At 38.9% G+C, this 17,097-nt stretch overlaps 1 protein-coding gene across 5 annotated transcripts in view; it reads left to right on the top strand.

Moving 5' to 3' along the window:
• LOC109632040 (CUB and sushi domain-containing protein 3-like) overlaps positions 1–17,097 on the top strand; it is a 205,402-nt gene that overhangs the window by 4,399 nt on the left and 183,906 nt on the right. For all 5 annotated transcript variants that reach the window (XM_069537722.1, XM_069537721.1, XM_069537718.1 and 2 more), the window contains exon 2: positions 11,212–11,434. In XM_069537722.1, the coding sequence (XP_069393823.1) occupies positions 11,212–11,434 (223 nt within the window). The remainder of the gene's footprint in view (positions 1–11,211; positions 11,435–17,097) is intronic.

The raw sequence follows: 17,097 nt of genomic DNA, 5'->3' as shown, positions 1-17,097 counted from the left end.
ATCGAGCTAGAGAATACAGACCTAGACAGACCCGAGCACTTAGAAAGTACAATCTCAATTGCTGTTGAGAGGCTCTCAGATCAGCTGCGTATATGTTACATTGCTGTTAATTTAACAATTGACTTGATAGTTGTTAAGTTCTCTGATATCCTCTGAATGATAAAGCAGTAAAAATGTGATGTCTCATACAGGGTAACAGGGTTTTTTTTTGGGAGTTGGAAGAAACAAATTCAGGCCTCTGTTGAGTATGCTGATTGACGAATTATCTGAATTTACAGTTCCATGCTGTGTACATTGGCTTTTGGTGCTGGCCTGTGGAGCTGTATTTATTAAAGCACTTTTTCATTCGTCCATTTATTCTTCTGTCCATTCAGGTCTAATTCTCACCATGAGAGCATCAACAAGGAGAGACTATGTCACTGATACAAAGAAACTGAACCTGTAGGAAAAGCCTTAACAGCTATCTGCAGCTCTCTGCCGCAAAATAAAGGAATCGGAATTGAATTCAATGTGTTCCGCCTCTTATGCTGTTTACCTGCAAGCAACCAAGGCCTGCTTAAATACAACTTCAACCACACTTCAAAAAAACAAAACCTTGTCCCTCGTTCACATCAGCTTACAAAGCATAGTGTGAAACAGCCATGTTTTGTCTTATCTGTGGCTGCAACAGGTGTAAAATGCAAAATTTCTCTGAAGCCTGTAACGCTCATTGTCTGCAGGTGGGGTAAGTGTTAAAATTGCAACGGCTCTTACATTTCTATCCTGTGAGTAACCATAGGTTAGCATGAGTGTCTAAGAGTTTCTGGAGAAAGTAAGAACTGCCAAATGTCAATGAGATGGTTTGTAAGTTTGTGATTGAGTTTGAAGTGAACTACATTAGGGGCTTTGTGTCTACAAGAAAAACATCGTCCCTGTTTGAACAGGCCGAAAACTGGATGGGATGTTTGCTCGGAAAGTGAAGAAACAGTCAAGTATAGTTTCAGCCTTTCCTCTTCAACAAAAAGATGCTTTCTCATTCCGTGCTCTTTTCCTTTTTTCGGGGGGGAAAGTGAAGTGTTGATGTTATTTGTTTGGAAAATTGGAAGCGAGAGAGACAGGCGTCCTATTAGATGTGTTGTTGGCTCACAGCTTTGTGTTGTACAGCAGCCCTCACAGTGGTGGCCTGGCATCAGGTGCAATATGGCTCAGTAGCACTTTGAGGAGTTATTGGTGTCTAGCCATAAAATACTGTATCTGCTCGGAGGTACCTGATGCAACAGCATTCAGACGTCGGGAAGCAGTTATTATACTTGGCCACGCAGACACGCAACCTCAACCTGTTATTTCCTTGTGCAATGGCCTGTGCTCAGGCTGTGCGTTTGTTCACGTGCCAGCTGTGTTTCACTGTTGCAGAGTGTTTGATTTTAGTATTTTTCACCTCAGTGGTTGGCAATTTAAAACCACCAAATGGAATATTTCAGAGCCCTTTCCCAAATTGCAATGACACACTCATGAGGTAATAGTCATTCTGTAGAAAGCCTCTTTTCTGTTTGTGCTGTACGGAGCCCATTTCCTTTTCATCAACCATGCAGACAAGCATAGTGAGGGGCCACGATTATGCACATTCTATCAATATGAATTGTGAGGGTGCTGCACAGCCATGCAGATAAAATCCTTCTCTTTGGGGACGTCAATTTAAGATTTCTGTCTGCTAAGGTTGCAGCCGGGGCCCTGGCAGTTGTCATTGTTATATTCCTGCTTGTGCTGATGAAAAATTATTTTCACTTTCCTCCACATTTTACTGTCTGTGGATTGGAGTGCAGCTTGTCATAGCGCTGAGAGAAAAGTGCTTGGATTTCTAAAAACAAAATTACGTCTAAATATAACTCCTGAGTGCTGCAGCATCTCTGATTTGATACGGTGCAGACCCCAAAAGTGTGACAGCAGATGAGCAACTTAATTTTTCCCGTTTTTCTTTGCATTACTGCTGATCAATGGAAATATAATCTATAATTTCAATATTACTTTTTTTGCTGTTTTGTGAAAGTTTTTATTCTTTCAGATTTCATTATAATTCACACTGAATATTATATATTACCCAGAGCTGCACTAATTCATATCCTAAAAACTGGACTTTACAAAGTCAACATGCAGGAGATTCCATGTGCTTCTCTTTGTGGTGTTTCATTGCAGCAGTGAGACAGAACTTTACAGCAAATGAAGCCTGCCAGGGTGTTTGCTGACCTTTGTTTTGCTCGGTAAGGGCTCTATCTTTCCAGTCAGTGCACTGTAACCAGGCCTTGCTGATGGATATCTCTGTATTGGCTGACTAACCTTTCAGGTCAGGTGGAAATCAATGCAGGTTTTTTCGTAATTTAACTTTGATTGCTAGGAGTGGTGCTGTGGCCTCCCTCTCAGTTTGTAACAGGCCCTCATCATGAACGATGATGAAATGCCATCCGGAGAAAGAGGTGTCCTTGACGAAGCATACACTACAGACTATCACGAGGAAATGGAATATCAAGCACACAGAGAGTGAGAATATAATATATACCTAAAACCAGTCAAAAAGAGGAGAGAGAAAACATGTCACTCAGTGGGCTTTTGGATATTGGGCGAGGAGTTGTTTGAAGAAAGATACTGTGATGTATGGCGGATGAAGGCAAAACGATGTTCATGCATAGATCGACTGACGCTGCAAGTGTTGTTCAAAGCGAGGCTCGAGCTGCTGTGAATGTTTTTGCACCGCAGCAGAATTTGTGTATTTGCACTGCAAGATTAAGTCATGCACTTAATTATGTACAATTTGAGATTGGTGATACCTGATCGTTACATCCTTACAAAATCATACGTAGGGGTTTGATGTGCTCTTTTTAGTCCCTTTTACCATAAACGGTATATTATAGCCCATATCTCCATATGACTGAGAAACAGGTGTACAGGGCTTTATGTATACCACGCAACAACAAACACAGTTTGTGCCAGAGATTGGAACAAATCACTCTTAAAAAGTCAAAGTAAGCTTTAAAGACTCTGGGGAACTTTGAGTCACAGCTCATATCTCCACTCAACATAAAAACTCTGTCAGCTCTATTTAGTATTTAAATAGATGTTATAGTTTAAAAAGTCAAATAAAATTATAGGTGAAGCTTAAACAAGGTAAAACAAGTAAATTCACCATGTGCTATAGAAATGGTTGCAGATCCAGATCCAGAAATTGTTCACAAATAAAAATAACTTGTGCATTAAATGGTTCCCTGCCCAGGTGGTGGTGGTGGGGTCATAGAAACTAAAAGCTGCCCCACTTTGCTTGGTTTTGATTGTGAGAGCACTGAGATGACCTGTCCCAGATGATCTGAGGGGCCTGCATGCTTCATAACGAGGAAATCAGAAATAAATATTGTCCTGAGACCTTTTAGTGCTTTAAAGACAAGTAATAGGGTTTTTAAATCTCTTTTTTGACTCATAAGAAGCCAGTCGGTGATTTAAAGTCTGATGTAATGTGCTCCACTGTCTTGGTGTTAGTGAGGAGTCTGGCAGCAGCGATCTGGATGAGTTGCATCTGTCTGGCTGTTTTTTTTTCTGCAAACACAATAGTCTAACCCACTGAAAATAAAGATATGAACATGTGTTTCTGTATTATGTTTAGACATAATTCTTGCTATGTATAATTTATAATGGGGCTGTTGAAGTTATCCCAGAGTCAAGATTTCTTTCTTGATTTGCAGTTTTTAGTATCATTTTTTTAAGGTTGAACACTGACTTCAGTGAGGCCCAAAATCAAAACTGTAATGTTTTTCTGGAACAATCACTCACTGATTTGTTCAATTAACTTATTCAATTGTGTTCTAAGATGTAATCATATTTCATGGTCTTAGAGAGGGATGCATGATGATCTTGAATAGAGGAGGCCCAAGAATGGAGTCTTGAGGAACTCCACATATGAACATTTTTTTGCTCAGAATCATAGATACTAGTTGACACAAAGTAATGTCATTTGTCAATGTTCTTTTAAGCCAGTTTAGCACAGTGCCAGGAAATATCATCCACCTCTGTTCAGCAGTATCTTAATGTCAGCTGTGTGAAAAGCAGAGATCTAGTAACATCAAGACTGAAATTTTTGATGCATCACTGCTCAGAAACATGTCATCTGAAACTTTAACTAGTGCAGTCTCAGTGCTGGGGTGTGGTGGAAATCCAGACTAAAAAAGCTTTTAGAAATATATGTGCACCAGGAAAGGGTTATATTGCTGAAAGACAATCTCTCTTTCAATGACGTCTCCTTAAAAAGGTGAACCTATAGTTATTTATCACCTATTGAGTTTTTATGACAACTGAAGACTACCACAGTTTCTTATTCACTTTTGGAAGGGGAGGGTGAGGTGAGGGGCATTCAGCTGCAACATGCATCTTCAACACTATAGATATCACAAAATTCTACACACTGTACCTTTAAGGAATTAAACCACATTCGGAAAACAGTGAAAAGCTCTTCTTTTTTAAGAGAGACTGAATATAATTAGTCGTGAAACATATCACAAGTCAGAGTAAGGAGAAGGAAGAAAGCAGTTCACCTCTAACTTTGGTCTCTTGGCTCAAGGCTTGACAAACACACGCACACACACACACACACACACACACACACACACACACACACACACACACACACACACACACCCTCATGGGAGTCTGATTGGGCAGTAGCTCAGGTGGTTGAGCATGTTGTTCATTTGTCATGTGGTGGCTCCCAGGCTTTTCTTACTCGTTGAAGTATCTATGAATGGAACAACAAACCCCAAATGTTCTGGATGTGTGTGCCTGTGAAAATAAATGTCAGCTTCTTTGGTCAAAAGCCTCTGCCAGAGTATGGTAACTTCATAGTGTCCAATAAACCTAGACAAATGTCCTTACATGAGCTCAGCTGGTGTTTGTCCACACACCAGAATTAAGTTTGGACATGTTCCTACTAAAAAACTCAAGACCAGCATCCTTTTCTATTTAATGCCTGTGTTTTTGAAATCTTTACTTGACAAACTAAGAGGCACTTTGAGGTATTGTGCAGTGCAGTTCTACCAGTGAATAAACTTTACACTATCTGGAACCGAAGGGGGCGCTACAACATCTCAGTAGTTGTCAGTACTTCTAATGCCATTAGTCAGGGCCCAAAAACTTTCATATCCATATTACATCATTTGCTCTGAGCTACAGGACTTTGTTCGATTAGATCAACATTATTGTCTCTTTGGAAAAATTACTTTGGACACGCAGGCTACCACACAAACTAGGGATAGTAGACAGTTGATAAAGGACAAATACAGTACGATAGACAGCAGATAAATTCAATACTCTTTAAGGACAATAAAGCAAATGGAACAGAATACATTTGCCAGACTGGAGTGCCGCAGTCCTTCATCAGAATTCAACACTGCCCTGGGAGGAGAAGACTTTGTCTAGCAGTTAATTCTTCCCTGCAGGATCCTGAAGCAACTACATGAGGGAACAGGTCACACTGTGAATGTTTATTTTCCGAGCCTGTTTTTATGGTGGTCTGTTCAGACCGATTGGGACGGGCCAATTTCTCACACCAAACAACCATTACATTATTATCCATTACCTGATGGTCTGTTTGTAACTCATAATAATCTGAATGGCTGCAAAAGACTCCTTTTCCTCTTTTCCCTGCTGCACATAATCATTTCTCTTTATGGCTTCACTACAAATCTGCATTAATGCCAGAGAACAACACATTGGCTGTTATGCCCCTCAAACACCAGTCCATGCACTGGGAAGTCAACATCGCTAATTTTCATCTGTGCTCATAGTAAACATTAAATAACCAATTTAGCCTGAAACAAATTTGTTTAGTCCTTGAAAATAATAGGATACTCTCTATGATGCATAATGCATTTTGCTTAAAAAAATCAATCTTATTTTCGATCCACACAGGGCACAGAACTGGGGTTTATTAACTGGATCATTCTCCCCAACATCTCTGTATTCACTGGGAAAGGGATCGGAGAATCACATTCATTAGTCTTGTTTTCGGTTTGTATTAGTGGGAAGCGGTACAACAAGGCCAACAACACACAAAAATATGCATGTTCACACACACAAATGCAATTCAGATTGACAAACACTTTGAGAAATCCCATCAGGGTAGAGACCAACTGCCATTTTCCTGTCTGTGTTTTGCTTAGCGCGTGTTATGAACAAAGGTGTAGCGGAGTGAAAATGTGCAAAAAGGCCAGGGGTAAATGTAAGTATTTGAGGAACAGCTGGGACACACTCTTGTGCTGTCTGTCAGCCGCCCCTGCCCCCTGCTGAGGCCCCTGTTTCTTTCAGACTCGTGCATTATGATACTGATTTATCGTTGTGAACTGTATTTTCCCCACTGTGCAATCACAGCATGTTGTTAATTTGGTTTCTCATCGCAATTTATGGTCGGTGTTGCAGCATGGTATTAACGTGGGGTCGAGGGAAAAAAAAAATCCCTACCGGGGAATGTGTTTTACAGCTGAGATGATGATGGAGGTCGGTGCGGGCAACTAAGCGGTGACAGTGGAATTCAAAGAAGACATACTGTAGGTCTAAGTGGTAAATAGATTTAATGCACATCCTCTCCCCGTGTACAAGGAAGCACATGTTGTCAATGTTTTCCTTTGAAATAACAAGATGGGGGTTTACAATGTTCTTTTTATAGATACAGCTTTTATGGAGATGACAGTGCTTAACATATAACAAGCTTGTATGAATCACAGCATTGAAAAGGAGGATTCTAATTCATAATGAATAGCTTATGGGGAGAAAAAAGAAAACTGGGAGGGAGGGGGGACAGTGGGATGAGGAGGAGGTGGGGGTTGTTGGGAAAATGATAGGTAGAGTTTCAGAGAGGGAGAGATAGAGACAGACATAAAGACGGATCGTGGGAACATTTGGCTGAATAGGCAGTGAATGAAATAGGTGAGAGAGATGAGGGGGTGAAGTTGAGGGAGATACAAAGTGGGACAAAAACTGCAGATGGTAAAAGAGAGTTGCAGGGATAATGAAGGATGAAAGGAATTCTTAGATCTGAGAAGAAGGGAAAAAAGCGAGATAGGCAGAGAGGGGGAAATAGATATCTTGGCAATGAGCATCTGTTCTGTCATCCCCGGGACATCAGAACAATCAGCCACGCAAACACTGCTAAGCAGTTCACACAAACAAGCGTTACTCTGAATAGGTTGAAACATTAGTAATGCTCGACAAACACTGATATATTCCTTGGACTAATAGAGTTCTGTGGTATCAGGCAGCCTCAGTTAAAAGCAGCCATGCTCCACTTTTTGTGGTTGAAGATTGTGTGATTGATTGAGCCTAACAGAAGTTTCCTTTTCCTTTACCTTGTTGTTGTCCTTGACCAGGATTTCCTCAGGTTTGTTTTCCCATAATGTCAGACGCAGTTACACCGTTACAAAAGTGGTCAATTTTCCACAATTGAAATCTAGTTCATTTAATTTGTGATAATGTCTGTGTAACAATGGTTAAATGGAAAATGGGCTGTGTCCATACAGCAATTTTCACCCTTTCACACACACATTCACACAAGGCTTCCCTTTTCCTATCACATATTGTTTATACAATGTCATTCCAGTCATTAGGGGCGATCTGGGGCCAGGTATCTTGCCTAAGGACACTTCAGAATGGAGACTGACGGAAGAGGGAATCCAACCTCGTGGTTCTTTCTACCTTCTGAGCACATCTCTAGTTTCATATTTAGTATAATAACAACAATGGTACAATGTTCTTAATTTATTTTACTGTGCACTTTTCATGTAACTGTACTTATTTAAGTAGATTTTTGAGGTACTTTTCACTTTTGCTCCGTTACATATTTAAGCGTACACCTCTACTGTCTACCCCACTTTATGTTTTAACAATGCATTTCGTTACATGTTCATATTGTTTTTATATATTTTTTGAAATGTAATCAATAGTGAGAAGTAATTCAATCAGAGTGGGCAAGTAAAATTGGACCCAGCCCCCAGCAGCAGCAGCAGCAGGAGCAGCAGCAGCAGCAGCAGCAGGCGCACCTAGATCATAGACTAGACTCAGCTGTAATGATGTAGGATCGTGGTACTTTTACTTGTGCTTGAGTATATAGTTTTATTTTTATTACATTTATTTTATTTACTTTTTCTTTTGTCAAATGTTGGAGTCCTTCCTCCAACACTGAAGGATAAGCAGTATAGATAATGGATAAATTGGGGAAGGATATTTGAACACTCTCACTCCATCAGACATCAAACCAAGACATCATTCTCATTATAAACTGTGATCCTTCTGTTGTAACAGTTAAAGGGTTTGTCAGCAATGTAATATCACTGTTCTCCTAAATTTAGAGACTTGATCTGATACTAGCTCCTAAATAAGGTAAATATTGTGGTTAAACCTTCCCTGGCCCCTGGTGCCCACATATTTCAAAAACCAAACTCCAGTCGATAGGCTTTCAGTTTAATGTTTTCCCAGGTTTATGCTGAGATAGCCCTGACCACATAATCTAAATTACTTCTTCCACACATAACCGCAGAGCATATATAACTTACTATACAAGTTGTTTTTGTGGAAGTGGTTGTATTCTTGAGCAAGCTGATCTTCATGAGTAAAAATGGTGACGTTCTCCTTCAATCAAACAAAGCTTAAATATTTGCATGTTGCCTTTAACATGGCCTGGATTAGGATATAATGAGTTATATTAGATATCTATGTGACTCCCACTCCACAGTACAATTCCAACATCCTGTAGAGAAAAGGTTTATTTTATCAGAGAAGTATTTTTATAATTATGTTCATAAACATAGAAGTGGTGACTCATCTCCGGCCTCATAATTATGTGAGGGCCCACTGCTTTGACTGAAGTGAATTACATCTAATCCATAACAATAACAGCCCAACTGCAGGTGGGCTCCCTTCAGTAATGGACAAGGCTTTTTCACATTCCTTGTTCAGGGACATTTTTTAATTGCCAATGTGAATGTGGAAATTTTTGTCTTTTTAAATATTGCACATGTGTCCAGTCCATTATTACTTTAGGTTGGAAACTAAGACTAATTTTAGCAACCAGGGAAAAATATGTTGGTGGCAGATTTGCAAAAATGTGAATCAGGCATCTACCATTTCAGTTCATTAAATTCAAGAATGTGTGACAACATGCTCAGCACTCAATGTAGAGGCCGCAAAGCAATAACAAATATGACAGCAGCTGTTGGTCAAACAAGTGAGATTGCAGTATCCCCAACCTGTAGAAATCTTTACCTTTTTTACTCATAATCTCAACGGTTTGAATCCTTGAAGAGGGTTATCTGGGTAATTATGATATTTTCAAGAGCACTTGATAGAAGCAACAATGTACCATGTCAAAGGTTGGATAGTGTTGACCCTGCAGGTGGTGCATTAATGCTGTAAATCTGCCATGATTACACCGTTTGTTTGATGGTGGCAGAAATAATTACAACTTAGACATAAGACGAACCTTGGCAGCACTTTTACCTCAGAGCTCATCGCCAGACACAACATCATAAACCTTGTACAGGCATACTGTATCTCTAACTGTGTCTGCAACAAGGTCAGGCCACTTGATCAGCACATGGGGGAGGAGTGAATTGGTCTGGAGGGGCAGTCAGTTATCTGACAATAGGTGGAGATATACAGTGATGTCAGGGACTCTGGGCAGGAGGATAATATCCTGAAGGTGTTGGAAGATGTAGAGATTGTGTAAATTGTCCCAGTGGATAATTGTATCTGTGATAACAGAGTTGTTTTCTGTGTGAAATACAAATAACAGCTGCTGGGCTTTGTCCAAAACTAAAATTAGAGAGCTTGATAAGAGGAAAATTAATTTTCTGTTTTTCTCACAGTTTAATATTTTGACTATATGCTCACATCAGTTTATAAGAAGGAGAACATACTGAGGAAAATTACAGCTGTCTGTCCATTAAGAGACCATCTGAGCTGCTTTGTGTGTTTGTGTGTGTGTGTGTGTGTGTGTGTGTGTGTGTGTCTAACGCTATGCAAGAAGAAACATCCTTTACCTACAGAGTATGAAAAGCTAATTACACTAAGGCTTGTGGGGGTAAACCATGCATCTTAATTAAGTTTACTTTTCATCAGACAACATCCAAGATAGACTAAAATAAAGTAGTTTTCTTTTTTGTGCACCGTGGAACAGTGTGTGTGGCAACATGTTTATACACTGTGTGAGTCTGGGAGTTATACTGGGAGTGGAAGTGTAGAGGAATAGGTGTAATTGTGTGAGGAAAAAACAGTGTAGCGTCGAGTGCTCATTTACATTATCACTCCTCAGGTTAGCCAAGGAATCACATTAGTGTAGTTTGATAGTGTTGTGCTTTATCTGTTGGCCGTGGGTTATGGCTGCAGTCGCTGAATGGTTGATGGTGGCATTTTTTGGGGGGTAAGTTATTTTAAGACCTTTGCACAAAAATGTGGGTTTCTTCTAACAGGTTAACATAATATGTCAAGTGTATTGATTTTTTTTTAGCGAGTCAGTTTACCAAGGTACCGGAGATATTTCTTGTGTGGGCTGTGAAACAGATTGTTAAGGGCTTGTGGCACCAAATTGGCAGACCTCGCTCGTTGCTTGTCTCTGGGGCTTTCGGACCCTCTAGAAAGAAGTTGGCAGTAATGATGCATCACAAACATTTTGTTCAGTGTAACCCTGAAAAAAAACATAATTGAAGTCCTCAATTGTGCATTTCTTTTTCATTATTACCACGGTTCGAGCTGCAGACTCCTTTTTTTTCTTTGACTGAAACTGAAAACAAAAATAGAAAAACAAAACTTATCTGCTGCTCAGCTGGTTGGCAGATTCCCCTCACAGCTTGTGCCAGCAGAGAACAATATGAATTTTCCAAACAATTTGTTCTCAAGAAATACTGCACCTGAACTTAAAGCTGTGCATGCAGTTGTTACAATAAAAGCATTACTTGAATAGAGTCTGTTTTAAAGCCATTCACGTAATTTATTGCTGTATGGATGTTTGAACCAGGGAAAATTAAATACATTTTCTGTAAGGAAAAAAAACCACATTGAAAAAAAAGTAAATAGAAAATTTTATTTACTTTTTTTTCAATGTGGTTTTTTTTTCAATTTTCTCTTCTTTTTTGCTTCTCCACAGCTGTGAGTGTTTTTTCACATTCCCTTAAAGCCTCTGATAATAACTGTTTTCTCTCATTCCAGGTTTTATCCACACTTGCGGAGGCACTTTAAAAGGGAGGAATGGGACGATAGAAAGCCCCGGCTTTCCATATGGATATCCCAATGGAGCAAACTGTACCTGGGTGATCGTTGCCGATGAGGGCAACAGGATTCATATAGTTTTTCAATCTTTCGCTGTGGAGGAGGAATATGACTTTTTATCTTTGTATGATGGACATCCACACCCGGCTAACTTCAGGACGAGGTAAGAGAGCGAGCGGCCCTGAAGCCGTACATCTTGAAGGCTGCGTTTGAAGGCTGGCAGGCAGGGAGGGAAGGATGTGAGGAAGGAAAGCCTTCAGTGATCACTTTTGATGGAAAGTTCATCTTTAATGTACACAGGACAAAGACTGCTCATCTTCTTGTCAGGGAGTTGAAAAAATACACATATACACACACATATATGTTACTATAAACATTTTCAAAAGCTTCTTTAATGAGCAAAATTATATAGAAGTGGGTCGAGATACCAAAAGCAAAGAAACCCATCAGTCCGAATCAGTGGCGTTTATTTCTGAATCAGCATGCTATGTTTGCTTCGGTGATGTGTGGTTCAGCTTGGTAATAACCGACCTCTATTCAAATGCTCCACTGTAGGACACGGGGGTAGAGGAAAACATCAAACACAAAGATTTCCCCTTGTTTGCTTTGGTCACTGAACAATCAAATAAATCCTCGCATCCTCACAAAGGCTGATATTGAAATGCTGCTCTACCATTTTCCCGTGTGCCTTTTTATTTCTACATCTCCCTCTCCTCATTGCCAGCGTCTAACATATCCATTAGACTCAACCTGGGTTTGGTTTTGACTCTAAAATCATTCTTTACAGATTAGCACAGTTCAATAATTGAATTTAATGAACAAGACAGAGAAGGTTGAGAAGACAGTCACATGATCTTCGCAGGGGAGGCTTGTACTGAAACAGTCAGACATTATTATAGATGGAAACAAGACTCTTCGCCACATAGGCATGCATTTATACTGAGATAGAAATACTGACAGCTCAGGTTTGATGAAAACATTTTCCCAGGGTACACCAATGTTGACTTTTGATTTGCAGATACTTTTTATTATCAAACATGGTATCACAAATATAAACTCAATCAAACCCTCAAACCCTCCTGGAGTAGTGAAGCGTGGAGGTTATAGCCTACAATTGAATATGTGAAAAAATGTTTGTTTGGCAATAAATAAAAGGATATGATATTAGTCAGGTTCAGAGGGAATATGAACAGCAGCTTTCTTTGGATGATCAATTTTCTTCTTTCCAAATGAAGCCTGCATCAAATAATTATCTTGTGTTTGGATTTCAAAAGCCACAAATGTCAAGTTTCACCTTTTCTTTGCCAAACCAAACAGCTCAAACAATAAATCCACTCTTCATAGATAAGTGTGCTGCTCACCGTGACAAGATTATCTCTCGTCTGTGCTGACTGAGGAGTGAGGAAACGCACATCATTTTTCCTTAAAATTAGATTTAATTTATTTTTAAAAGACATCTTAAAGTCTGACTAATCCACTTGTATTCACGAGCGTGCTTCGTGAGAGTGGGCTCCAACATTAGGTACTGACATATACGTGGCTGAAGTTCAGTGGAAGTAGACTGAGGTCACATGGGGGATGTATAGCAAAGCGTGGCAATGAAGGGGAATTATTCAAGAGCCGAATCATTGTTGATACTTTAGCGGCTGAATCACTTTAGATACTTAAAAGATTATGTTACATAATGCTTTTTTCAAGGTCGGGCTTATGAAAGGTTTGTCACCATGCTGGTTTGACTCCACATCACGTATTGATCCCACATCTCATGTCATAAATGTGTTTAAAAAAAGGCCTGGAAATAATGTACCTTTTCAAGTCTTTGAGCAATTACAGAGAAATGTCTGACATTGCTGTGAATTTTAAGCACACTGTGCCCTCTTGCATTTGGGTAAAGAATTGGCGGACTCTTATTCTGCTGCTGCACCAGTGAAATCTTCATTGCCTTGCTTGCATTGAACCAAACCAAAAATTTCCAGCCTCACCACAACAACATTGGCCTCAAACCATGTGTGTGTTATGAAAAAGAAATTTTAATACAAGTAATTTCACTTTAATGCCAGTGAAATGACACAACAAGGAATAATGGCAGACATCATATGCTTCTTCAGTTGCCTCATATGCTGAGATGAACATATTGGCTATTAAGAGTAACTAGTGTTGTCACTGTGCCAGAACCTGTACTTCACTGCCAATAGTCACGTTAAAATTCAATCAAGTCCCAGTGCAGTTTTGATAAAACAGCTCATTTTCACAGTTGGTGTAAATGCAGGGTGTAAACCTCTGAATTAATGGGTGATTATTGTTAACAACAGTTATTAATTATGGATATTGGAAAGACAACCCTTCCATAAAGAAAGATTCCACAAGGATAGTTCAACAAACATCTGTCTGTCTGTTTGTATGTCTTTATGTAGATAACCTGAGAACTGTTCATCCAATCGACTTCATATCTGGGATGTGTGGTGGATATTTGTCTGTTTTCTGAATTTACAACATCATTAAGTCGTTGATTCATACAAACAGCAGATTTAGTTCTTCTCAAGTTAATGCAATAGCTACTATTCCATAGAGGAGGACTCATATAATGACAGGAAATAATTCTGAAGTGGCTCTGCACCGTATCAAAGAAGCTGTCATTCTTAAAATCATGACACAGAGCGTACATTGTTAAGAGCATTTCATCTGTCTGCCTGTGTGTCTGGCATGTGAAGGCCTTTCAAGTCCTCATGTTGAAATGAAGAATAGAAGCCATATTTCCTATGTTTGTGAAAGCAGCACCACTCTTCCTCTTGAGTTAATGGTGGTGTCCTCAGTGAGAGGAGTGAGGCTGGGTGAGGGAGCACATGGAGGACATGGGCCTTCACCTGAATCAGTTACTAGTCTGTCTGTCTTTACTTTTCTACGTCAGCTCATTAAAACGCTGTAACTTTAGCCAGGTCAAAGCTAGCTAAGTTTGGCTAGCAGCTAATCAATCCTACAAAGCTGAGCCCCAACATGGCAGACGGATCAACATCGTCCTGCATCTGCAAACTTCAGGTAATCTGTGAGTAAGCTGCACAGTTTCCCCACATTTAAACAGTCGTACAATACAATTTCATTTGACATTAATAGTGCCTTCAATTCATTTATGTCCTTGCCCTGGTATTTTGCATTCTGCAGGGGAAAATGTCATGTCTTACTTTTCTTTGACACCTAAATGGAACATAGTCATAATATTATTTATTTAAAAATAAGTTCTGTTGTTATTGAGACTATCAGGTGTGTTTTAATTATAATTACACTTGATTGGTTCAAGTGTTTTAAAGTTTGTGTAACACTCAACAGCTTGAGTGTGCTAACAAATAGGACAAGCACACAAACATTGCTAGATGCTGGAATGTGGGGCTGGATGATAAGACCAAAAATGATAAAAAAAAACGTTCTATCAGTGGATTAATCGAATTATCACAATGAATGTCACTTTATTTCTTTTAAATTTTGAGCAGAGAATGACAAACACTTGATAAACAGCAAAACATTTGTCAGATCTGAGGTTGATCAAGAACATCATGAACACCTCACCATACTTACATAACCACATAAATAATGAATTGATTTATATATTGAATCTTTGTTGAATTGTCATTGAAGAGAATTATATTGCAATAATAATTGATATTGGATTATTGCCTCGCCTTTTTAAGGGCAGATTTTTAAAATGAATGGTTTCTGTGTATCCGTGTGAACATGTAAAGCGGCGTGTTTGGGAAATGATGATGTCAAAGCTTATGATGTGCATTCCCACTCTTGTTTTTATAATGAGTATGCCCCAGAAACTTCTCTACCTTTCATTAGCACTGCTAACTGCTTGGTCTATTTGCAAGTCTACAGCTAAATGTAGCATTGAACCACAGCGTTCTTCTTTATTTGTAAGATGGTTGATGTAGACTTTATCGCCACCTACTGGTTCAGAATTCTTATTTGAATGTGTTTTGAGTTGTTTTTGTGTTCAAGTCGAGAGATTTTAAATTTTTGGAAATATCCGTTCAATAATTTCCTTTGTTGTGTAGACAAGGCCCAAAACGACCAAAACTGAAGATGATTGATGTCTAGATGCGGCTGTTGTGGAATTACAAAGGCCTTAATGATATCATGGGGACGCCTGGTATTTGACAGGTTGGTCGTACTGACACTGTTTAAGCTCCAGAGTGTTGTCACCGTTCTTCGTAAAGCTGCCTCGGTACACTGTTAATTAAATGGCCACTCAGTGTTCAGCTGAAAGTTCCAGGTCCATTCTGTGACAGCTGTTCTGAAATATGTACTGAAATATAAAGAGATGGATTTCAGTGTAAGCGAATAAAGGTAATTGCAGCTGCACTGGTTTCTCAGTTGTTCTGTCAGAAAAAGGCAGCTGTGCTGTCAGAGGTAGATTTAGTTTGTCTCTGATTGTCACCCTGGGTTTAGATGAGTTTAAATAAACAGCCAGGCATGTTGACGTACTCCCTCGTCTAATGTCATCATACAAGTGATTCTTCTTTTGTCTTGTTTCTTTTCTCATGGCCTTGAAAAAGACGGCATGTTCTGTTCCAGATTGGGTCCTGACTGTTAGAGGCACAAACTACAAAACATTAATTTGAGATTGTACAAAAGCTTGGATTGTGCACAGCCATTTTTAAAATACATTGTAAAGTTTTTTGAGCATACACAAAAGTATATTTTATAAAGTCTTAGTTCTAAGATTCTCATTTTGACATATGTCAGCATCATGTCTTTGCCAGTTGATTAACATTTCTTTTCAAACCTGTTGTAACTGAACCCAGACATTCATTAACTATTACAACAACACGCTGTTCAGTTTCTTTCTGAATTTGATTTTCTTTGTGAATCTGTCTCCCTTTGGGTTTGCTTTAACTCCCTGGCGATTTTTGTTCTGAGTGTAATTATTTCATTTGAAGTAACTTAATTTGAGTTTAATTTTGTTGTGATATGATTGCAGCACCGCAGGGTGTTCCCTGGCTCCATCTGCAGATGGTGTATGGCACAGGTAGAGGGAGGTATGGGAAGTCTTTATAGTGAATTTCAAACTGGATTCAAACATGTTTTCACTTTGTCATTATTTCCACCACTGTGTTGAATTACAGAAAAGCTTGAATGTCTGTGTCATATCTTGGCCTGTTTTTGTGTATTGATGATTGACAGGTTTGAGAAGAAGCAGTTTGCACTTTGATGGTTTGTTTTAGTAAAGGGTCAGTTTTAGTCTTTTAAACTGGTTTAACTGCAGTAGAAATGTGCAGCTATAAGCCTCACTATGCACTATGCAAAATGAATCCTCTGTCAAAGCGGCAAATTCAGCTAAAACAAGCATACCAATACTTTATTCACATTTTTTATTGAACATCAAATTTAATTAATGAATGAATTAAATTAAATCCCAAATCTTTTTTTGTGAAACTACAGCAGCGATTCAGATTTTAATAGAAAGGACTTTATATACTATCCTTTAGGAATGTTTAAAACAAACAACAACAAAAATTAAGATTATTTAATTCAAATATTCGAAGGTACCATGCTTTGGTTGTTTTTTGTTTAAAATGCTTATTATGGCGTTAAGTGGAATTTTTTTCCAATATGCTTCAATAACATGAAAAAAAGTGAGGATCCAGTTGGTGTTGATAGCAATGAACTGTTACAATATGCATGACTAAACAAAGTAATTACTTTGAATGTTGACCATAACAGTATAGGCAGTAATGTGGCAATACAATTGCTATTGCCCAGCACTATATCCATGTATATTATGTGGTTGTGGGAGAACAGTTCTTACCCCTTCCTAATTACTTTAGTTAT

This window comes from Paralichthys olivaceus, chromosome 13, assembly GCF_024713975.1.
Source record: "Paralichthys olivaceus isolate ysfri-2021 chromosome 13, ASM2471397v2, whole genome shotgun sequence".
NCBI classification, from domain to species: Eukaryota; Metazoa; Chordata; class Actinopteri; order Pleuronectiformes; family Paralichthyidae; genus Paralichthys; species Paralichthys olivaceus.
Note: the sequence above shows the minus strand (reverse complement) of the source record. Positions and strands in the feature narration are given on the sequence as shown.